We start from the raw sequence: 16,538 nt of genomic DNA, 5'->3' as shown, positions 1-16,538 counted from the left end.
ATGGGGAAAGGCCCCAGGGACTCATCTTAGGGTGCTGTTGGGGCTCCTGCTTTCTGCCTTTAGGAGACAGGGAGTCATGGGTAAGTGAGGGGAGGGAAGGCCTTGAATAAGGAAGACATTGGGTTGGGGGGGGAAGAATGAATGTCACCAAAACCCCGCTAACCCCAGGCTTCATGCCACCCCCACCCCCCCAGTTGGCTCTAGTTTGAAGGTTGGAAGTTGGGGGTCAATTCACTTCAGTGTTTCGCCACTGGAAGCCTTGTTTGGTTAGAATGATCTTTCACATTGATCTTAAGGTATCCCTTGTTGGGGGCAGCTGACAGACAGCAGGCACTGGGAGGGACCTTAGAGAAGACAGGTCCGGAGGGGTGAGATTTCCAGGGTCCTGGAATCCAGGAGCTTAAGCTAGGCCTCTGGGGAGCCCAGGGACTCCAAGGAGGCCGGAGGAAACACTCCAGGGTTGTAGACTTCAGCTTCCTTCCTGGACTGATTTCTGCAGCTGGGGGTGCCAAGCCCATTTGTGCCCTGGGGTTGGGGCTGTGAAGAGCAGAGATGGATGTCCTTCCACATAGGGCCCTCCCCCCTCCCCCAACTCTGATGGCTGTTTAGCATAGATGCCCGAGCACTCAGTCCTAGCTGGGCCCTGGTAACAGAAGTCTTTGGCTCCTTTATTGCCCCTTGGTTGGCCCGATAGCCCCACTCACACTGGAGTTGGGGGATGCCCTCCTTTAGCCCTTCTAACATTGCTTCTTATAGGGCTTTCCCTGTTGCCAGCTAGGCTTCTCCCAGGAAAATTGCAGGCAGGAAAGAATTGGCTTCATTCCCCTTCCGTCTCTGAGGCTAGTATTTCTCGGAGTGGGAGGGGGCGAGCTAGCTCCTTATTGGGGGCCGGGAGGCTGGGTCACGCGATCGGTAGTTGGGGAGAATTCACATTCCCCTTTCCGCTCCCATGCTGCCCTCTTCTCTCCAGAACGTGACTTGTAAGGAAGGGGCACCAGGGCTGGGTCACTGTAAGTGAGGTTCCAGACAGACCCCTCTGGGCAGACCTAAGAGGAGTGGTGGGTGTCTGGGAAAGGTCATCCCCCCGACTCCACCCCCTCACCCCCCAGAGAAGTTTCCAAGAGGATCTGGCAGCAACTTTCTGGAGGAAGGACATTTTGGTGAGGCCGTCCCCAATGTCCTGGGCTGGGGTCTGTGCCAGCTGCTGTTGGCGGCTGGCAGAAGCTGTTCTATCTGCTCCTGCCAGGGATGAGGAGAGGGCCCCCCTCCTGCCCAAGGCCTCTACCATGGAGCGCCCCTTGCCAGTGCAGAGCAGGCCAGATGCTCCCTGTGCCAGGGACCCTTACCCGGATATTATCCCCATCAATAGAGCCAGTAGTGAGGGGCCGAGAGCGGGAGAGAGAAGGGTTCTTGGAATAGAGATGCCTAGTAGTGGAAGCCTTCAGGGTCCAAGAGTGGGCTCAGCCACCCGTCCCGCTGCTGTCCTTCCGGCCGACCTTGAGCTAGGCACCACGAGGGGGGAGTTAGCCTGCGCTCAGGCCAGTGGAGCAGAGCAGGGCCTTGTGAAACTTGAAGCTAGCAGTTCTGGCTTCAAAGCGGGCAGCTGGGCAGGGTCAGCTGGTGGGGTGGATCTGGCCAATGAAGCCCCATTCACATATAGCAGCCGTGAGGCCCAGGACTGGGGCCCCACCTGTGAACTAGAGGCCCAGGCTTCTCCTTGGCCGGGCAGATGGGGGGCTGCAGAACCAGATTTGGCAAGCGCTGGCAGTCCCCGTATCCCCCAAGAAGAGCATCCCAACCCCAAAGGGCCAGGGCCCTGTGGGGATGAGAGCTCTGCATCACCAGAACAGAAGAGGGAGGAGACACGACAGCAGCCGCTGCCACTGCCTGGAGGAGGTGGGTCAGGGCCAGGAGGGAGCCCCTTGCTCTTGGGTGGCCAGGGGAGATACCAGAGGCAGTTGAGGTCTGACTGTTCTCTAGGGGCCTTAGTGGCCATGTCTATTGAAGGGCAGCACCCCATGCCAGCCTCTGATATGTGTGGCTAGAACACGTGCTCTCGGTAGGTGAGGGAGGATCAGATTTCTGTCTTCAGCTGGCCTGCCCGGGAAATGTGACCCTGGGCCCGAGGGAAGGGGGGCCTTCACCTTCAGGCTCTGCTTAGATCCCAAACCCTCCAGGACGGATTTCCTCCAGTCCTTCCACTCACTGAGACGGTCCTTTACTGGTTTTGGGCTGCAAGTGCCTTTACAGTGTGCGTGGAGTGGAGTTCTGCCCTCCAAGGGCAGTGTGCACTATTTGGAAGCATGTGGTGTGTGTGTGTACATGTGAGCCCATGTATAGATGCATGCTTGATTGCATATGTGTGAAAGTGAGCTGTGTATGTGCATTCACGTGTATAATTGTGTTTGTAAAAGTGTCCATTGTGTACCATGTGAGTATGCACATATATACTGTGCATGTGTGAGTTTGAGAGAGTATCTATATGTGTCATCCCCTACAATTGTGTTTTAGTGTTGAAGGGTTGTAATGCTACAGGTTTGGGGGGCAAAAATCAGGATTGATGGGGGGTAGGTGGAAAATCATCTCAAGAGAGCTGGGATTTGAACCCAGGTCCTTGGACTCCCCAGTGCAGCCCTCCTTCCCTTGCTCCTGTGAGGAGGCCTTATGCATTTTTATGTTGTTTTACCATTTTGAGATGTCCTTTCACAGCTTCTTCATCTGAGGTCTGAAATCTGGAGGGCTAGATTGGGGCAGGGCTCATGTACCCAGCATCTGAGTTGAGGGCCCGAGAACTTAGAAGATCCCCCTGCCCCTGCCACACTATGCCCCACTAGGCTCCTCTCTTCTGTCCTTGCCACTCTTGGGTGGCGGTGGAAAGGAGTCATGCCCTAGCCCTGGGCTATCCCTTCTCCTGGTTTGGCCTTTCCTATTCAGACTGCTGTCTGGCCAGAAGAGCCCTGTCTGCTGGGCCACCTTTCAGCAAAGGGCTGCTGGGGATGCTCCCCCTGGACTTTGGCTTTAGGCATCTGGGCTGGTGCATGCCGCCCGCCCTACTTTTCTGTCTTCAGAGAACAGCCCCAGAAGGGGATTCCCCTGGTGCAAACCTGCTTAGTGTCTCAGATGCTACTAAGCCTCTCCCTCTTCATTCCTGTGTAATACCTGGAGAGGGAGGGGGTCACCTTGTCATCCCTGCCCCAACTTCAACCAGGGAAAGTGGCAGCTTTTGGACTCTTCTTGTCTGTCTCCCTGTGCATGTCTCTGCACCTCTTCCTCTGCTCCCCCCTCCCCTAGGACTCTTGCCTTCCCCATTTCCATATGGCTAACTCACTCTTGGGGTGCCTTTGGCTCTCTTAGCCTCAGGTCCTGCTCCTTGTCCTCATCCTTAGCAGAAGATGACTGGGGGCAGGCAGCCTCCCAATGCCATGGCCTTTGTCAGTCCAGATCAGCAGATTTTCAGGATGGAGAGTGCCCCCCCCCCCAATACAGTGGGCTCAGGGAAAAGAGAGCAAGCTTCCTTGTCCTCCTTGAGCACCTATTTCACTGTTGGTCATAGGAAACCTGAGCAGAAGGGTTAGATGTCATCATGCCCACCTCACTGCATGGGCCAGAGAAAGAGAGTGCCATGGCCAGGTCTCAGCACTCTGTCTGCACACCTGCTGGAGCTGGCAGGCAGCCTTCCCATCCAACCCTGCAGGCACCTCCCCCCTCGCCCCCCATTCAGGAGACCCAGATTGAGAACCTCCTGTCACTTGTGTCACTCTGTGGAGACACAGATTTCACTTCTAGCTCTCGGTTTCCTCCCTGAAATGGGGGAGGTGAGCCAGATAACCAAAGGCTCCTTCCAGCCCTTTGTGATTCAGGTGCATCAGCCACATTAGAAATGATAGATGGGAGGGCAGCTGGGTTGCTCAGTGAATTGAGAGCCAGGCTTAGAGATGGGAGGTCCTAGGTTCAACTCTGCCTCAGACACTTCCCAGCTGTGTGACCCTGGACAAGTCTTCTGCCTTGGAGCCAATGCACAGTATTGACTCCAAGAAGGAAGGTAAGGGTTTAAAAAAAATGACCGATGACTTCGAGGCCTTGGGATCATACCTTCTCCTGTAGGATGTTTTGGCCACAAGAAGGTTGACTCTGTGAAGGTAGACAGATGGCAGTTTCTTTGCTTGGTCTCCCTCTGTCCTGGGCATGCTGCCTGATCATAGTGGGGCTTCTGTCTGGAAGATTTGCCCATCTTTGGGGAAGTCCCCCTAGAGCAGGATTTGCATGACTCCCAGAGAAGGATCCGTTGACCCAAGACATAGGCTTAGGAGCAGAGATGGGGCTTGAGCCCTGGGTAACAAGCCTGGATAGTTGACAGCCGGAGTAGGGGGCAGATTGCCAGGCTATGCATTTGGCTGTTGTCCCAAGGAGCCCGGGGGTACAGCAGGAACAGAGGAATGCTGAGTACTAAACATGAACATATGGACAGGCTTAGGGCGCCCCCCCTTGTCCCTAGCAGTTTGCTCAGGTTGGACATGTCTCTCGTGATGCTGTCACATAGATGCCAGATAGGAGTGCCTGGTTGGCCCTGCCTAAAGGAGGCTCTTTGAGCCAGCCAGAAGTCAAGGCCTGGGGAGGGAGGTGGCACCACCAGGGGCTGGAATTCCTTCCTTGCCTTGAAGCAATCAGCATGACAGTTCAGATGGGCTAAAGTGCGAGTTCTGGGTGAATTTCCTTTAAACAAGTCTGTGGGTTCTCTGAAAGCAGAGGCTGTGAAAGATGGTAGGATTTTGAGCTGGTAGGTAGGTAGGTGCCTTAGAGGCGACCAATGCCCTCTGTTTTCCTTGTTGACTTCATTTGGAATGTCTGTTCCTCAGTGCCATAAACTTTAGACTCAGCTGACAAAAAGATTTTAAACAATTTTTTGGAAATCTATTGACCTCAATGTAGGATCTTTGTGGGGCCTCCATCACCTTGTTTGTCATTGGCTTGAAGCAGCCAGATTGTGTTCACACACAGACACACACACTCTTCTAAGGAATGTCCTCTAGGGGCCCTTGGAAATGAGAGGTGTGGGGGAACAGCAAGGGCTTGGCCCAGGATCCTGGAGGACATCCCTGATAGAATTAGGGAGCCCTAGGCCCTTGCTGACTCAGAGGCTAGTCCAGGGCCTGCTCCTCCCTGATCTGTTCCTCTCCCCCCATCCTAGAGCTCCCAGCAGTCATGCTACTGAACGGGGATTGTTTGGACAAGAAGAGCGAGGAACCTAAGGAGAATGGACACGAGGAGGCTGAGCCCAGTGATGAGGCCAGCGGGCAGGAGGTCATCGTCATCCAAGATACCGGCTTCACAGTCAAGATCTTGGTCCCCGGGATTGAGCCTTTCTCCTTGCAGGTGAGAAGGAGCTTGTGTAGAGGGGTGCTGGAGAAAGGGGAAAAGGCAGCAAGACGGGCAACTTGGCATAATGGATGGAAGATTGGATTTGGGAGTTGGAAGCTACAGCACCTAGTAGTCCCTATGTGATGTGGGGCAAGATGGGGCCCTTCTTTGGGTTGCAGTTCCCTCATCTCTTAAATGAAGGGGCTGGACTTGCTGACATCTTTTCCATCCCTACATCTAGGATCAGTTGGTGTTACCTCAGTTTTCAATAGGCCTCTGACCTTTATAGTCTGTGATGGTGGGAAAACTCTCTGACCTTAGACCCTCCATTTCTTCCTCTTTACATACTAGTCCTTGTACAGTCTACATAGTAAAGATTTGGGGGAAGAAAGCTTTTTTCCTGTTTTATCTTTATTCATTTTTCTGTTTTTATCTTCACTCTCACCCTGCCTCCCTCCCTGCCCACTCCCATCTCCCATCCTCATTCCCTACCCAAGAATTCTAAGGGGCAGAAATAAGGAGGGAGAACATTCTAGACATGGGGTAAAGTCTATGCAGAAGCATTAAAATGATATCAAAGGTGTCTTACAAAGACTTTTAAAAAGAAGAAAAGTTAAGCAAAACCAAATTGTAAATCAATCGTGTCCCAACCAGTGTGTACATCATTCCATCCCCATAACCTCATATCAGCAAAGTAGGGGGAAGGGCCCAGATAACAGTTTAAGGCAAATGGAAAGTAAATTCAGAGAGTTCTCATGCCATGGATGGTACCAAAAGGTTGAGATGGGCTGAAGGGTTGGGGGTTAGGAGGGGATGATGGCTGGTTGGGGCAGTTTCCAGCTCTGGTTATGGAATAGAATTCAAAGAAGGCATTTAAAAATCTTTAGCCCTGTATGAATGAGCTGTCAGGAGGGTATGGGGCCTCGAGTATCATGGCCCTTGGCAGGGAGACCTAGGCGGCCAACCCAGGCCCTCTTTCTTTGTGTTGGCATTTTTTAGACTCTCATGCTCAGAACACTCAGGAATTTTGGAACCCCCTGATGCAGCCTTCTCACTACAAAGAAGGAAACCAAAATCCAAAGGGATAAAGTAAAATATATGGCCCAGTTGAGATTCAGACCCAGCTGTCTCTGCCCCAAGACTGGTGTTCTTTCTACAATCCCTACACCTTAGATGTTGCTGGCCTCCAGACCTGGGAGAGAGCACTGGTGATTAAACCTGGGCAGAAATGAGATGGCAGCGGTAGAGGAGGGAAAAGAAGGCTTTGGTTTCCTCAAAAAGGCCCCAGGTTCTCCCTTAGAGGTGGTAGAGGGATCTTTGGGACCTGGAAAGAGCCTCAGACACACCTGCTTCTAGTCTTAGCTCTCCCTCTAGTTGTGGGACCTTGTATAGCTAATATCTCTGTGACTCAGGCCCTACTGGTAAAGGGAGGAGGTTGAACTAGAGGGTCTCTAGAGTGCCCTTGTTCCAGTTCTGGACAGTTTGTTTGGGGAAGTGGGGGGGTGGGCAGGGCAGTGTGACCTATCCCCATCCCCCCCATGCCCTCCATGCCCTCCCAAAATGGTCATCTTCTCCCCATCCCTCTGCTCATGACCAAGGCCGCATTCTGAGCTGCCAGCACCGCTACTGCTTTGGGAGCACCTTGGGCCCAGGCCTGTCCCTTGGGAGTGGCCTAGCCTGGCTGTCCCTGCAGAGTTGCCTGCACTCTGGGCTCTGCTCCAGGAAATATCTTCGTTCCTGGCAGCAGGAGGAGGGAGCTGCCTGCCCTGTGGGCCCAACCTCAGGTGGGGGGGGGGGGCGGAAAGAGATGGGATGGGATGTAGGACAGGGACATAGATGATAATGATTTCTCTTCCTTCTCTCCCTCTGTCTGTCTGATTCACATTCCTGGATGTGTAGGCATTTGGGTTCCTGGGAGGAGGAGATAGGTAGGAACCCTCTCTGGTAGGGGGAATGCCTTGTTTCATCTTAGCCTAATCTTCTCCTTTGGGACTAGCTTAAAACCCCCTGTGGGCTTGTCTTTGATGTCTTTCTCTGGCCTCCTCTGCCCAGTAGATTCTTGTAATCTTCTCTTTTATTTGCCCTAATTTCCTTTATTATGGGACTAGTTTGTTTCATGTGTTGATCTTCCCTTCCCCTAATCCATTCTGGAAAAGCTGAGCAGTAGAGAGAAGGGATGGAGCCAGAGGAGGAACAGTCATGGTGTGTAGGGGAAGGCTCCCTCCCCCTCCCTGCCATTAACTGATGATGTAACCTTAGGCAAGTTCCCTCATTGCTCCAAGCCTCAGTTTCCTTATCTATAAAATGTACATCTGTTCATAGAGTTGTGACATAGGGGGTTATGAGATCATGAATTTAAATAAATTCCTTTGTAAATATTTTCCCCTAAAAATGTTATTTTTTTCTAAATTACATGTAAAAACAGTTTAAAATATTTAAAAATAATTTTTGAGTTCCAAATTTCTTCCTTCCCCTCCGTTTTCTTGAGAAGGCAAACACTTTGATCTAGATTATACATGTACAGTGATCTAAAACATTTCCCTATTAGCCATGTTGCAAGAAAACACAGACACCCTCACTCTCGACAAAAACAAAAAATCCAAGAAAAATTAAGAAAGTAAAACTAGTATGTTTCAATTTATATTTAGACTCCATCAGTTCTTTCTCTGGAAGTGAATAGCCTTTTTCATCATGAGTCTTTGTATTATCTTGGATCATTGTATTGCTCAGAATAGCTAAGTCATTCATGGTTTATCATTGTACAATATTGCTTTTACCATGCACATTGTTCTTCTGGTTCTGCTCACTTCACTTTGTATCAGTTCATATAAGTCTTCTCAGGTTTTCCTGAAGCCATCCTGCTCATCATTTCTTATAGCACAATAGTATTCCATCACCACCGTATACCACAACTCTGTTCAGCCATTCCCCAATTGATTGACATCCCTTCAGTGTCCACTTCTTTGCCACCACAGAAAGAACAGCTATAAATATTTTTTATGAATATAAGTCCTTTTCTGTTTTCTTTGATCTTTTTGGGATATAGTCCTAGTAAGTGGTATTGCTAGTCAAAGGATATACACAGTTTTATACCCCTTTGGGCTTAATTCCAAATCCCCCTCCAGAATGGCTGCATCAGTTCACAACTTCAAGAGTGCATTGTTTTTCCACATCCCCTCCAGCATTTCTTCTTTTCCTTTTCTATCATTGGCCAATCTCCTAGATTTGAAGTAGTATGTCAGTTGTTTTAGTTTGCATTTCTCTAATTAATTAGTTATTTAGAGCAGTTTTTCATGTGACTATAATAGCTTTAATTTCTTCTAATGAAAACTTTTCATCCTTTGAACATTTATCAATTGGGGAATGACTCATTCTTACAAATTTGACTCACTTCTCTATATATTTGAGAAATGAGGCCTTTGACAGAGAAACTGTAAAAAATTTTCCCTCAGTTTTCTTACTTCTAATCTTGTCTGCATTAGTTTTGTTTGTGCAAAACTTTTAAAATTTGATGTAATCAGTTATCTGTAAAAATATTTTATAAAAATAATCCACTAGTATTTGTCTGACATGTACCATACACATGTGTAATAATGCCTAATTCATTGAATTGTTGAATTTGGGGAATAGAATAGATGCCCAGTGATTGTTTTCATATTGTCACTTTCCCTCTGAACCTTTGAAAAAGTAGGGATTATGGAAGCCAGACCGAAGAGCCCACCTCCCCCAAGAGGGGGGCCTAGGCCCTCAGACTGGGAACTAGGGAATTTTCTTGCTTCCCCAGCTTCTCTGCCTGAACCAAGGATGGTTCTTGATCCTGAGTTTAGAAATTGGGGTAGAAGACTTCTGTTGGCCCTGGGGATGGCTCTCCACACCATGGAGGAGCTGGGAAGCTTCTCATGCTCAAGTTAGGGCCTCTCTCGAATAGGTTTCTCCCCAAGAGATGGTCCAGGAGATTCACCAGGTGTTGATGGATCGGGAGGACACCTGCCACCGCACCTGTTTCTCTTTGCAACTGGATGGCAATGTGCTTGACAACTTCTCAGAGCTCCGCACCATCGAGGGGCTGGAGGAGGGCTCTGTGCTCCGGGTGGTAGAAGGTCAGTGACTCTTCTCTCCTGAGAAGAGAAAAAGGGTTGCTTTTCAAATAGATGGATAATTTAAAGCTGAGGGGTGGGGGATAGTCTGAGGGCATCCCCAAAGGATTGGTGTTAACGGAAACCAACAAGGTAAAAGATAATGTTCAATTCTCCTCATAGGTTAAAAAAAATATGTATGTTATCAGGTTGGGATGTCATGGCTAGAAGATAGTACATGGGAAAGGCTTGGGATGCTATATGAGTCAAAGACTAACTCTGGCAGCCAAAGGAGTTTCACTGGACCTTTAATAGCCTCTAAGGTTCTTTTCTAAGACTCTGATTCTAGGGGGTTGCTAGGGGACCCAGGTCTGATTCTGGAGTGGAGATAACTCTTCTGCTATCTCCACTCCCCGTCCCCCCCCCCCCAGAAGAGTGAATTGTTCTCTCTCATCTCTTTGCCAGGGTCTAGGATAAGGATTTAGAGATGGAAATTAGGGAAAGTAAGATTTTCTTCAAGCCTTCCACCTCCTACCTCCCTGGAATTAATCCTTTGCATCTGTCTCCAGGTCTAGTATTTTCTCTCCGATCTCTTTCTTCTGCTGCCATTCTTAAAAATAACTGTTCCTACCTGAATGTTGGGGGTCAGAACCTGACCAGGCTTTCCCAGGTTTCATCAGAGTGCTAGGTGCAATAGCTGGCTTCTGGCTCTTAGTTCTGTAGGGTCAGGCTTGCTAGTTACCTGTTAACAGCATGATTTGGGAGCAGGAACCTCAGGTGAGCTCCTCAGGCCTCGCTATCACCACCTCCCAAATGGGTATGATACTCCTTGCCCAGCTTTGCCTTTCATCCTCTACGATCTCATCTCCCTTGTCTTCAACCATACCCGGTCTCCTGTTTTGGAACCTGGGTGACTGTTACACTACAATGGGGAGCCAGGAGACATTGAATTGATTTTTATGCTTGTCGACTCCAAAGCTCTCTGATCTCATCAGCTAAACTAAATCTTTTTCTTGTCAAGCATCAGGTCTTCCTCCCAACTCCTATATATACTGTATATGATTTAGCCTCTTGCTTCCCTTGAAAGGTAGAGACTATTGGGAGATTCCCTTTACTTCTCATCGTCTACCCCTTTTAGACTATGTCCTGTGAATTTTAGGTGTTTCTGTTCCCTGCTAGGACTATCCTTCCTCTGGGATTGGATCCATTCCTCCCTACCTCTATATGTGATCTTCCAAAGATTCCCCTCTCTTCAACTTTGATTTCTCCGTCTACTCCTTCCTATGTGTTATCTACTATATTACAAGTCCAAGTTTTCCCCATCCTATAAAAAGGCTTCTCTCAGTCCTTTGACCCCATCTAGCTGTCTTCCTTCTCTTTCCCCCCTTCATGGTCATACTTCTTGCAAAATTAAATCTCTGATCTATCTCCTTCCAACCTCATTTTGTGTTTGTCCTTTTTGTATACTGTGTTTTGTAAGGAAACTGGACTCCTGACTGTTTCCAGTGTCCAGCATGCTATCCAGTTAGCTCAGTGAGCTCTCAGGAACCACCTACTATGTGCTAGCCCTGGGACAGGTACAACCAGGAAAAAAAAAAGAAAGAGAAACTAGCTCTACCCTTAAGAACTTTCCTTCTTTCCACATTCCTGGAATTCACTCCCTTCTCATCTCTGTCTCCAGAAATTTTCAGGTTCTGCCCTAGGTGCTACTTTCCACACAGCGCCCCCCCCCCCCCCCCTTTTGTTCTCTTCTTCGTTAAGTTACCTTGAATTGGCTTCTCTGTGTGCATGTAGCTTCCTAGTACAATGTAAACTTCTTGTCCAGTTTTTGCAGACCCAGCTCTAAGCCCAGTGCCTTGCCTTTGGGAAACATTTGTGGTAGATCAGAGTCTCTGGTTTCTACCATCTGGTTTCTGCCCAACAACTCAACAAGATTCTGTTTTCAGGGGCCATTTGAGATCACCTCAAATCCTTGAGTTTTGCTCTTTGACTTTTTCGTAGTGTTTAGACATAGTCTTAACAATCCCCTCTCTCCTTGTTATTTATACTCATCAGGGTCTCCTGCCATCTCTTTTCTCCTTTTCTGAGAGAGAGAACTTAGAATAATGAGTAGACCCCCTGGCTTGGATATCATAGGACCCAACTCCAAATACTGGCTCTGCCACTTCTACCCATGAAACCTTGGGCAAGTCATTGAATCTTTCTAAGCCTCTATTTTATCTGTCAAACGAGGGAATTGAACTTGTCGCTTGTCCTCCCTAGGGCTCAGTTTTCCCATATGTAAAATGAGAGGGTTGGACTTGATGTCCTCTGAGGTATCTTCTGACCCTAGAGTTTGGAGACCCATGATCCTCAATCCTGAAAAATGTGTTCTCCCAGGTGTCTTATTCCTTCCTTTGCCTTTAGTTATCACCTTTCTGCAGGCCCCTGGATCCTACCTAAACCAAACAAGAGACTCCTGCCTTCCCATCACCTTGGTGCTTGGGACATCCATACGGCTCTACCAATGGTCCTCAGGGTTTGGGGTGGTACGTTATTACAGATAAAAACCTCATAATTTTATTTAACATACGTTTTACTTACCCAGTGTACTCAGCATGGTAAGCTTAGTATTCCCAAAGTGAATAAAACCTGCCTGAATGTTCAGTGGACTTATTGCCCAGTCCATGGGCTCAGAGCTTCCCTGGCTCTCCCAGGCATTGCCACCTCCAGTATCCAGCATTCTTTGTCTGTGCCCTGTGGCAAACCATCTCTGTCTGGATATCTCGAGGAAGCCTCCAGTTCTAAATGTCCCACACTCAGCCTGCTGTTCTTCTGACATCCCTATGTCCTTCTGGGCTTTAGGTCCCCCCACTCCCCATCCCAAGCCCTAGTAGCTGCCCCTGCCCAACCTCTCTGGACCACCAGGTTTGTCTTCTCTTCCTGCTTCCATCACCATCGCCAGACTATCCAGAGAGCCCCATTCCTCAGAAGTCTATCAGGTGGTGAGGTTTTGGGGATGGCAGGATGCTGGGCTTGGATTAGGGGGACAGGGGTCTCAAATGTTGGCTCAGTTGCTCACCCAGCTCTATGATCTTGATTGGGCCTCAGATTCTTCATTTGTAAAATGAGAGGTTTAGACTAGCTGAGTTCAGAAGCCCTACTAGCTCCAGCCCCCAGCTAGCTGCCTGTGGAAGGGTCTTTGTAGCCAGATCCAAGCTGGGCACTTACTGTTCTATCCTTTCTCTTCCAAGCCCTTTCCAGGCTTCTTTCTGCCTGTGGGGTCAAATTTCACCTCAGGCTGACAGTCAAGGCCTCTCTTCCCAGTCTGAGAGGAGACCTTCCTCGTCTGTTCTTTAGGCCTGTTGGACACACTTTGGCTTTTCTTCTGTGCTGGGTTGTCCCTTGAGCCCCAAGGATGCCCTCTCTTCCCCCACCCCCAGTCAATGAGGACCTTTCCTTGGTCTTTGGATAGCACTCTGTTTCTGCTCTGAACTCATTTGTCATACCTACCATGCAGTAAGCGGGAGGTGTAGGAAATGGGCCGAGTGCTGCTAGCTAGGGGAGCTGCCCAGGCCTGGGCTGTCTACACTGGCTCTTCCCCAGAGCCTGGCTGCCCTTTGCACACAGTGCTTTGGTCAAATTGAACTGAGGCTTGTGAGAAGCAGAGTGGAGCAGGCTCCAGGGCAGGAAGGACAGGGGGATAAGGATGGGTTCTCGGGAGCCTTGCCCGATCCCGAGGCCTGTGCTCGTCAGCATCCCTCCAGCTGAATTCATCATCTGTGATGGGGTTGGACCCTTCTAGGCATCTCTGATCCTGTGACTTTGGGCGTCCCTGCGACGTGCCCTTGTCTCTTACCCAGAGCCGTATACTGTGCGGGAAGCCCGGATCCACGTGCGCCACATCCGAGACCTGTTGAAGAGCCTGGATCCCTCTGATGCCTTCAACGGGGTGGACTGCAACTCCCTCTCCTTCCTGAGCGTCTTCACCGATGGTGACCTAGGAGGTACCCTCATGCTCTCCTGGGTTCCACTCCCATCCCCTTCTGGGGGCCTCACTCCCTTCTCTCTTGGGTCCTTTACCCCACTTGGCTCTGAGGAGTCTGGTGGGGTGGGCAATTGAGAAAGGGGAGACCTTGGACGGATGGGGGCATGATATAGATGTCTTCAGCCTTCGGGGAATGGCAGGGAACGTCCTGCCCTTACCACTAAGCTAACCTTTGTCCTCTCCTAAGGCTTCTGATGATGGGACTTGATCCTCTCCTGGGCTCAGGATTGAAAGAGCGCAGATGTGTGTCTTGCCTTTTATCCTGGGGCTCCGGGTTGGGGGTCTTCACTGATTCACTCAGTTTTTCTGCCTCTTTAGATAGTGGGAAACGGAAGAAGAAAGGCATTGAAATGGAGCCCATAGACTGCACACCCCCTGAGCATATCCTTCCTGGGAGCAAGGATCGGCCCCTCTGTGCACTGCAACCCCAGAACCGAGATTGGAAGGTGAGTTGTCTCAGGGACCTGTCTGACCTCCCAGGCCTCACCAAGGGAGCCGAAGGGCCAGAACTCGGGCAGCGAGTGGCCCATTCCATTCATTCACAGCCCAGTTTCTTTCTTTTTTTTTTAATTAAAAAAACAAAACAAAACATACCTTCTTTTTTAGAATTAGTACTGTGTATCAGTTTCAAGGCAGAAGAGTGGTAAGGGCTAGGCAATGGGGGTCAAGTGACTTGCCCAGGGTCACACAGCTAGGACATGTCTGAGGTCAGATTTGAACCCAACACCGCCGATTTCAGGTCTAGGCTTGACTCTCTGTCCACTGAGCCACCTAGAGGCCCCCATAGCTCAGTTTCTTGAAGACTAGGGTTGAGCAGGTTTGACTGATTGCCCCTGGTCCCCACAGCCGCTGCAGTGTCTGAAGGTGCTCACGATGAGTGGCTGGAACCCCCCACCTGGGAACCGGAAAATGCACGGGGATCTCATGTACCTGTTTGTCATCACGGCCGAGGACAGACATGTTAGCATCACGGCCTCCACCCGAGGCTTTTACCTGAACCAGTGAGTGTCCCCTTGGTTAGAGCCCTTCCTATGTGGCCTGGCTCAGTCCTTTCTCCCTTTGCTGGTCCATTGCTGCCTCCTCCTGTCTTCCCTCCCCTTTTGTTCCCTCCCACATGCTGGGCTGAGGCCAGGGTCAGCGGAGTTCTGGGCCCTGATGATGGTGTTGGAGAATGGCTAGACTGTGACTGCGGCTATCACCCTTACAGGTCCACAGCATACAACTTCAACCCCAAGCCTGCCAGCCCCCGATTCCTGAGTCATTCCTTGGTGGAGCTACTCAACCAGATCAGTCCAACCTTCAAAAAGCACTTTTCTCTGCTGCAGAAGAAAAGGTAGCGCCCCATGCCTGCCGAGCTCTCTTCCATCCTCTCCGTGCATTTCATCCCGGGGCCCGGTATAGCTCAGGTCTTAGCTGGACAGGACCTTAGAGAAGACCTAGACTGGCCGCTGCCTTGCCTTGGCCGCAGCCTCTTCCTCTCTTCTTAGAGCAGAAGGTGGGGATCAGAGCCTAGACCTCCCAGCACAGGGTGTAACTGGAGAAAGGGGGGAGCCCCATGCCCTGCTACACTGATGAGCCTGGCCCCGACCTCAGTATCCTGAGCAGAGCTGTGAAGGGTTGCTCCCAGGCTGGGAATCAAAGCCACCCAGGAAGAGCTCCCTCAAATAACTCTTTAGAGGGCCTCAAGTCCCATCTTGTCGGGGTTCATTGCTTGGCTGAACCTACATGGCCTGATGATAGGCCTTTCCTTGTCCATCTGCTCATCATCCATCCCTGGGGCCTTGGGGGAACGAGGGTGGGGAAAGGTGTGGGGAGAAAGATCGCTTAGGAGAGAGGCCTGGAAAGGGCAGGCAGGAGGGGATCGAGAGAGCCCGCCGTTATCCTGGGGCCATCTCAGCATGGTCGTGCTGTGTACTGGGGCGGGGGGAGCTAGGAAGGGCTCTCATCTCCGGTGTCTGCTCTGATGTAGGGTCCAGCGCCATCCTTTTGAGAGGATCGCCACCCCGTTCCAGGTTTACAGCTGGACGGCCCCCCAGGTGGAACATGCCATGGACTGCGTGCGGGCCGAGGATGCCTACACGTCTCGGCTGGGCTATGAAGAGCATATTCCTGGCCAGGTGCCCTGCCAGCCCCCTTCTCCCCTCAGCCTCCTGGGTACTTCTCCAAAGCCCTTTCACATTCATGTCTGTTCTCTTTGCAGTGCCCTCATGGCACAAGGGAGGGTGGGAGGCTCATTTCAAAGATGGGGCAATCAAGGCTCAGGAAGGTCACAGCCTTGCCTTGGGGTATGAGGCCTTGGGGCAGACCCAGGACTAGCAGAGATGCCTCCCATGTAACACTGAATTACAGAGGTGGGAGAAGGAGCCTTTCTGGCATTGGGTAGGGCCCTCAGCCTGTCCCGGCAGAGCCATGGCTAGGTTCCAGAGGGTTCTCTGACCACTTCCTGGCCCTTCCTTAGACCCGAGACTGGAATGAGGAGCTGCAGACAACAAGGGAACTCCCTCGCAAGAACCTTCCTGAGCGGCTGCTGAGAGAACGTGCCATCTTTAAGGTACACAGAGAAGGGGCTCTCCCAGGAGCTGCAGTACCAGCCTGCTTGTGCCCCTTGACCTTTTGGGTTGCCCAGGGTCTCCAGAGCAAGTGAGGAGCCAGGGCTGACCCTTGTCCCACCATGGACTTCCTTGTAGGCTGGTGCCTTATGTAGATCGGAGGGCCATAGGACCTTGAGGGGATGTCGTGGGGATCAGTGTTGGTTCATATGAGGATCTAAAGAAAGGGGGGGACCCTTGGGGCAGTTGGCGTTCCCCAGCTTCTTTCAAGTCCAAGACAAACTGATGACCTTGTTAGGATGGTTTGGGTAACAGCGTATGTCTAGCAATCTCTGTCCCCCTGAACGGCCCTTCCTTATTCCTATCAAACAGCTCACTTTGCTGTCCTGTAGGGTTAGAGCCAGGATGGCATTTAGAGTTCTAGGCCTCATCGCAGGGTATGGAAACAGGTCCAGAGAGGGGCAGAGACTTGGCCAAGGTCATCTTGGTAGTTGAAGCAAAGCTAGAGACAGGATGTCTCTACACCCC

The 16,538-nt window shown here is 50.7% G+C and overlaps 1 protein-coding gene across 4 annotated transcripts in view; it reads left to right on the top strand.

Moving 5' to 3' along the window:
- CLUH (clustered mitochondria homolog) overlaps positions 1–16,538 on the top strand; it is a 32,189-nt gene that overhangs the window by 5,718 nt on the left and 9,933 nt on the right. For 2 of the 4 annotated variants that reach the window (XM_056819638.1, XM_056819637.1), the window contains exons 1-9: positions 889–1,896; positions 5,189–5,373; positions 9,287–9,458; positions 13,277–13,420; positions 13,780–13,907; positions 14,308–14,462; positions 14,669–14,794; positions 15,431–15,578; positions 15,920–16,012. In XM_056819638.1, the coding sequence (XP_056675616.1) occupies positions 1,176–1,896; positions 5,189–5,373; positions 9,287–9,458; positions 13,277–13,420; positions 13,780–13,907; positions 14,308–14,462; positions 14,669–14,794; positions 15,431–15,578; positions 15,920–16,012 (1,872 nt within the window). In that variant the 5' untranslated portion in view covers positions 889–1,175. Of the gene's footprint in view, positions 1–888; positions 1,897–5,188; positions 5,374–9,286; positions 9,459–13,276; positions 13,421–13,779; positions 13,908–14,307; positions 14,463–14,668; positions 14,795–15,430; positions 15,579–15,919; positions 16,013–16,538 lie in introns of those variants that run through there. The other 2 variants (XM_056819640.1, XM_056819639.1) reach the window with 1 other exon arrangement.

Source organism: Monodelphis domestica, chromosome 2 (assembly GCF_027887165.1).
Source record: "Monodelphis domestica isolate mMonDom1 chromosome 2, mMonDom1.pri, whole genome shotgun sequence".
Lineage (NCBI taxonomy): Eukaryota > Metazoa > Chordata > Mammalia > Didelphimorphia > Didelphidae > Monodelphis > Monodelphis domestica.
This window is presented reverse-complemented; position numbering and strand designations above follow the sequence as displayed.